The sequence below is a fragment of the Zingiber officinale genome, chromosome 7A (genome assembly GCF_018446385.1).
Source record: "Zingiber officinale cultivar Zhangliang chromosome 7A, Zo_v1.1, whole genome shotgun sequence".
Taxonomy (NCBI): domain Eukaryota; kingdom Viridiplantae; phylum Streptophyta; class Magnoliopsida; order Zingiberales; family Zingiberaceae; genus Zingiber; species Zingiber officinale.
The window spans coordinates 19,801,293-19,808,013 of record NC_055998.1 but is presented as its reverse complement, the minus strand read 5'-3'; the positions used below and the strand labels follow the sequence as shown (position 1 = coordinate 19,808,013).

The window sequence follows — 6,721 nt, the reverse complement described above, 5'->3', positions numbered from 1 at the left end:
TTTTTGGAAATCACCAAGAAAGGATCAATTAGACAAATCCCAGCAGAGGTTAGCTACCACAATTTCCAAACAGGCAAAAAAAAATATTAAATTTTTGAATCGTTGAAAGTTCTGGGGCACGATTTTGGCAGAGGTTTCCCGACTTCTGTTCTGGTGGAGCACTAAGTTCACATGAATGCAATCATCATGTATTCATGTTCAGTGGTGCATGGCAGCGATTGGATTGTTGAATATGAAAAACTTAAGCAACAGTTGCAGCAATTTCTGATTTGTCTATGCCTTGTATATCGGTGATCCTCAGCTTAGTGAGTTCCTAAAGTGACAATGGAGCATTTATAAGAAGCTGATACCAAAGCAACATATTTAGTACTTGATTTGAGATCTCACCTGGCGGTGGCCCTTGGTTCGACGGTAATTTTTTCTTCGTTTTTTCTTGAATATGATAACTTTTGCGTCTAAAGCCTGAGAAGACATCAATATCAGTTAGCAGAAGAAAAAGATATCACATGCATAGATTTATAGAGAAAAAAATATCTTTAAGAAAATGAATAATGAAATACTGAGTAGACATTTTTAGATCTAAGATGGTCCAAAATTGCTTTCTAGCACGTCTTATTTCGGTGAACAAAAAATAATGATTTCAAAATAAGCGTATTGACTCAGAAGCAACTGAGGATAATTGTGAGTTCTTGACGAAATCTCAGGAACAACTATATAATGCTTATTCCACAGAACTGATATTAGATACAAGAGATACCTGCATGTATAATTATCTTTAGCTACAAGGACAGTCTAGCAAGATGCAGATAGCATCTCAATAGAAAACAAAAGGAATAAAAAGATAAATGGTTGCTTACATGTTCTTCAACAACAGCATGCACCACGGCTTCAGGTACCATTGGCCTACCAATAATTGTTTGTGTTTTTGATCCCAACATCAAAACTCTGTGCAAGTTTAACTGCAAACAAACCAGAAAGAGTAAATAAAAACATAGGAAACATCGTTTGAGTGTTAGCGCAAGCATTCTGTAACAATTGCTGTATTTCTTAATCTGTGCTATTGTCTTGGTTGTTTTAATCTAAAAGATAATCGGGTGGTAGAAAGCAAAATAGCAAGTTTTTATAAAGGTTACCTTTCTTGAAAGAGGTGATCCAAAATTAAAACAATGAGTAGAGTAATGGACGAAGGTTCTATTGAAGAGTAATAAATAATTGTTCACGAAAAACAAGTAAACAAAACGTCTAGACAAAAAATGCCAAATTCAATGAAGTTTCTGGAGTGTATACAAGTGAATCAAAGCCTTGAAGGAGATTATCCATGGGTACTACTACACGAGCTAGCATAAAATTCATATATCAAAACTAGATAGTGCTTTTCAAGTTACTTCTAAAAGGGTCCGTCCAGTCTTCTCTCACGAGAAATTATGCATTCAAAATGCTTTGGTCATAAGTAAAAATCTAAAAAAGAACCAATTTTTCAAGCAGCTGCAAAGGCTCATATAGTGATATGCACAAGGAGCATAATGAAAAACTTTTCCTCTCTAGGTAGAAACAATATACAACATACCCAGTGTAGAACTAAACAACTTGCTCTGATACAATGATAAACACAAATCACAAAGTAACGGAAAAGAAAGGATATAATGTAGTTCAACTTTACATCTACAAAGAAAATTCAAGCCTCTATTATATGAAAAGAAAAGAAAAGAAAAAAGAATAGAGAAATCTGCATAAGCTGTTGCTCACATTTCGCAAAAGAAAGCAAACTTTTTTTAAAATGCTAATTAAGAAAACAAAAAGAAACAAGAAAAATTCTCTCTACAAATTTTTGTTCTCCAATACTCATTACACATATCCCAAGGTACTCTTGCATTTGTACACAACCCAATATGGAAAATCGTAGGACAAGACTAGAAGTGGCCAAACCCAAAAAAAAATGTAAAAGAAAGGATTACTATAACGGTTGCACATTAAGCCATAGTCAAACATGGTGTGCCTGCACACATGGTATAAGGTCGTGCTGGGCTACATTGCATGTATGTGCCAAGCTCACATTCACTCACGTGTAGGCTAAAAAACAAGCCAACCCAATGAATCGCCACCACAATAAGATTTTGCTGTAAGTGTGATGCTTCGAAGCACCAACCTCAACTTGCTCCACCATTGAATAAATTGGGATTTACATCCTTGAGTTAACCTCAATTAAGCATGTGTGCAACCACTTTGATTGCTGCATTATTCAACCACATATGGATATCCATAGGAGCTATAAGGACATAGAAAACTAGAAGATTATCTCTTTTAATTGATTGTGTTTTCATGAGACACGTTATGCAATCTGAGCTCACTAGATGTGCTACCCAACTCATATGTCCTAGGGTTAGAGAAGTCTTCACACAAATGTCTCTAACCTTCTTATCATCATATCATGTGTGTTCAATTCCCAATAACCACCCTCCCAACTGTTTAATCTAATAGGCTCGATGAAATCAATTTCTTCCTCATCTTTGGGAAGGATTGCTTGTCCAAAATATATAAGCTTCTTCACGAAAACAAAGATTGATTGAGCCAACGGCCAATATCTCCACCTCCACCTCTGAGTTTTAGACATGAGGTCTCAGCCATACTCATAACAAATCTCAAACTACTCTCTCCTATATATTGCACAATGAAATCAAACTACAGTACTATAGGAAGTATTATTATTAACCATTAAGATGACAAACAATAATATCTTAAGCCATGATTGTTTGTACACTATCATGAACCTCTGCTTTTTTTATCTAGGGACTATGGACAAGTTCTTTTGAGGTGGTCATATATCTTGCACCTAAACAATTAGCATTGTTTATCTGAGTTTGAATCTAGATCTAGGCTACCTAGATTCTCGCCCTAGTGACGGACCCTTTTTGCTCTCATTTTGCAAATTTTCTCTTTTTTTAAAGCAACATGTGCAATATACTTTATTTACCATCTTCTAGAGAGTTGTCTTACCTTGCTTGCCAACCAAGAGTGTATTGAAAAAAGTATAATACAAATTAGAACATTAAGTAATTAAAATCTTTGCCATGTTACCATCTATTATCTTCTCAATTACCTTAGCAAACTCATCCACAAGGTCTTGGCAAATAATAATAAGATACTTCAACTGGTTTATTTGTAGCTTGAATAATTTTCTAGATGGACTTGATTGATGGCACTGATTGACATGTAACATTCCACCAATTTCTTCATGACACCTTGTACGTACTCTCAATAGCAATATTAGCTACACGACACAATGTGATGGTAGTGATTGTTCTCTTCTCATTGCTAGGTAGAATACCTGCTACGTTAGCAACTCTAATATCATTAATCAACCTAACAAAAATTTAACATCTCATATGAACACTAAATATCCCCTATGATACTATTGAAGTCCTTGTTAGGCTTAGAAAAACTTGTCTCTCATGTTGACCACACCACCCACTATGAAGGCCTAGTGAAATGCTCTTCCAATCTAGAAATAGCATTATGATGCCACTTGCTAGGTTTGATCACCTCAGATGCTACGTTTTGGGTTGAGGCTTCTCCATGACCATTTCTTGAATTTCACATAATTAAAGAACCATAAATAAGTTAGAACAACATAAAAAACCACACCCCATTATCTATCATCTAAAACCATCCCTTTTTGATCAGAAATGGTGCGCCAAGACAATTCACCTAAGGCCTTGTTAGTAACTGAATGACCACAAACAAGGCAACAAACACATGCATAACAAAGGAACACCAGTGAGCAACCATTGTTTAGCCTAAGCCCATATTCACAAATAAACTAGAAGTGTATATGACATAGAAACAGAAGTCTAAAAAAACTAGGATATAATGCAACCCACACCATGTAGAAGAAGCCCCCTCTCAATTACCCTAAACTCTTCTCCTAATGCTGACACAGAAATAAGAAAGACTTTCCCTAGCCCCTGCCCTTGCACAACACCAAAAGCTCTTCCAATCTTATTCTTTGCAAGCTACTTAGCCCACAATATTCGTTCGCTGCATCCTGAGGCACTATTTCATCTTAGCATGCAACTTGAGGTGGAATGCCACAACATCAACCTAAAAACCATGTAAAACGTCTTTAAAATGGATACATTGTCTGTTGGCCGCATGCAAAAGTTGTGTAATTGAACCGAGTGCAGGTCCAGCTATGAGCCAACCCAACATGAGAGGCAAGCTTCGAATGAAGAAAAGAACCAGTAATCTTAATTGAGAGATAAAACACTATACTAATCGCAAGGAAGGCAACAATTGAAACACGCGAACTTGACTATATGTTCGAAGGCACTTACCTTATCGTTAACCTCACAGTACTTGAGTCTTTCAGTGAAAATGGAATCTCCATTGCTGACTTTGAACTGATGGGAACCAATCTATGGGCAACAAAAAAAGAACTTTCAAGATTCTATGCATCAAAAATAATACCATGAAGTCAAAAACGAAAGCAAGACGGCAGTCTATATTTACCTGAACAACAGCGAAATATGGTTCGTATGACTTGAACGGATTCTCCGACGAATCCAGTGGGCCGATCACCTTATATCCAATCTCAGCCGCCTCTGCAACCTTCTCTTCCTCTGTTTTTCCACTTTGTCCGATGCTTTTTGGACCTAATGTATGTTCTGTCTCCTCTTCCTCGTACTCCTCATCTCCTTCTTCGTATTCAGCGTCATCTTCCTCCTCGTCTGAAGAATTCGTTGGACGGGAAGAAAAAAAGCGAGGGCTAGCGACACGAATCAAACTGAGAGAGCGGACTCGCACTGGAGCGTGTTGGAGATTCAAAGGTGAGCCTGGATTGATTGCGAGATCGAGGGATCGAAGGATCACGGAGGTTTGTGGGATCTCCAGAGCAGCAGTGGAGATGAGACGAGCCCGTACATGCCGGGCGAGAGTGCCAAGGCATCGGCCGGCCATGGTCTCTTCTCTCGCAGGGCCTCAGCCAGGAGGCGAGCGATAGGAATCAACGGGCTTTAGTAAGGGACTTAGGGTTTTAGTTGGCACACTGCAATTTTAGCGTAGCACATGGGCATCTCGGATTATCCTATTTTAATGTCTTTTAAAAGTCTAATAATTTTCTAAAAATGTCTTTTAAAGTTGAGAATTCCTAAATCAGGCATAAACTGTAAGAATGATCAAGAGATGAACTGCAACATAAGCTCCGTCAATATCATTTTTCATATGTCAAAATATATATATATATATATATATATATATATATATATATATATATATAATGTCTTTTAAAAGTCTAATAATTTTCTAAAAATGTCTTTTAAAGTTGATGATCCAGCTGTAAGAACAGGGGATCCCGTTCCGAGAAGTCAACGCCACGTGGAAGTCAAAAGGTCGAAAGACCGATCGGATAATGGTTGACCGACCGACCAACCGGGGTCTAGATGAAAGCAAAGGCACCCCGGCGGGGAGTCGGGGTTCCGACGCTCGTGTTGAACAGGGTCGTATGGCCGAGCGGGTAGCCCGTTCGGCCAAAGACATAAAGTAGCAACACTACGAACAGCCCACAGAGCACACGACCGGGAATCTCCCGAGCGGACCAACACTTACGACCGGCCGGACGTGAGGGAACTGCCGGCCGGTCGGACGCTCGGTATGGCGTAAAAGGAGAAAAGAACAAGGGAACATCTTCTGACAGCGGGTATGTTCGACGATCAGGCCATACGCAGGATCTTATGATAGAGAGTTCCGCTATCCCATCAAAGGCGTGCTCGGACTGTAGCAGTATGGTGTCAGGTAAGCTTTTCTGACAAGCCCATACTGAGGTATGGGATGAGGACACGTATTCGCCTCGGTATGTGTGCGTGAGCCCCTTCACAGCTCTATATAAGGAGCCTCATACTTTGCCGGAGGTACGCATTCTTTGGGATTGAGAGCCACTTCTTTGTTGTCTACTAGCCTGACTTGAGCGTCGGAGGGTCGTCGCCGGGAACCCCATCCCGACCCGACTTCCTTGCAGGTTCGCCGGAGGTCCGTACGACCGGTCGAAGATCTACGTCAGCCATTTGGAGAGCGCCACGTGCCCAGCGTCCGTTGATTCAGCGTTCAGACATGATCAATTTGGCGCCGTCTGTGGGAACGCTCCTGCATCCGATCGGAAGCAATGGACGAGGCTGGACGACCGCACTCGGTGATGCTCTCCACAGAGGAGCTCGACGCTTTGATCGAGACAAGAGCAGTTAAGCTTGTGAAACAGAGACAAAAGTCGCAAGCCGAGCGGATTGAACAGCAAGCAACATCAGCATCAGGGGGCTGAGCGGAAGCACCTCATGCCATGGTTCCATTTCATCGGGCCCTATTCCGCACGCCTCCTGAAGCCCCAGCAGTTAATCATGATCGAGGATCTTCATCAGATGAAGTACCAATACGAGACAACAGAAAAGGCAAGGCCCCCCGAGCGGACGCTTCTCCCGAGCGGATCAATCGGCAATTCTAAGAGGTCATTCTACGAGACCCTCTGCCAAAGCACTATGTGCTCCCGGCGATCGATGAATACAACGGAACCACCGACCCGGATGATCATTTGGGTAAGTTCGACAACACAGCTACCCTTCATCAATACACAGATGGAGTGAAGTGTCGGGTTTTTCTAACCACCCTCTCGGGATCGGCTCAACGGTGGTTTCGGAGGCTGCCGGACGGATCCATCGCAAGTTTCAAAGACTTCCGC

The 6,721-nt window shown here is 40.8% G+C and overlaps 1 protein-coding gene across 1 annotated transcript; it reads right to left on the bottom strand.

Moving 5' to 3' along the window:
* Positions 1-5,051, bottom strand: LOC122001109 (50S ribosomal protein L21, mitochondrial-like). Its single transcript, XM_042555690.1, has 5 exons — positions 4,507-5,051; positions 4,332-4,412; positions 858-959; positions 388-462; positions 1-313 (listed from the first exon to the last, which is right to left on the bottom strand). Exons 1-5 carry the CDS (start codon positions 4,951-4,953, stop codon positions 242-244), a joined length of 777 nt encoding a protein of 258 aa, XP_042411624.1. The 5' UTR covers positions 4,954-5,051; the 3' UTR covers positions 1-241.
* Between the last annotated feature and the right edge of the window lie 1,670 nt (positions 5,052-6,721).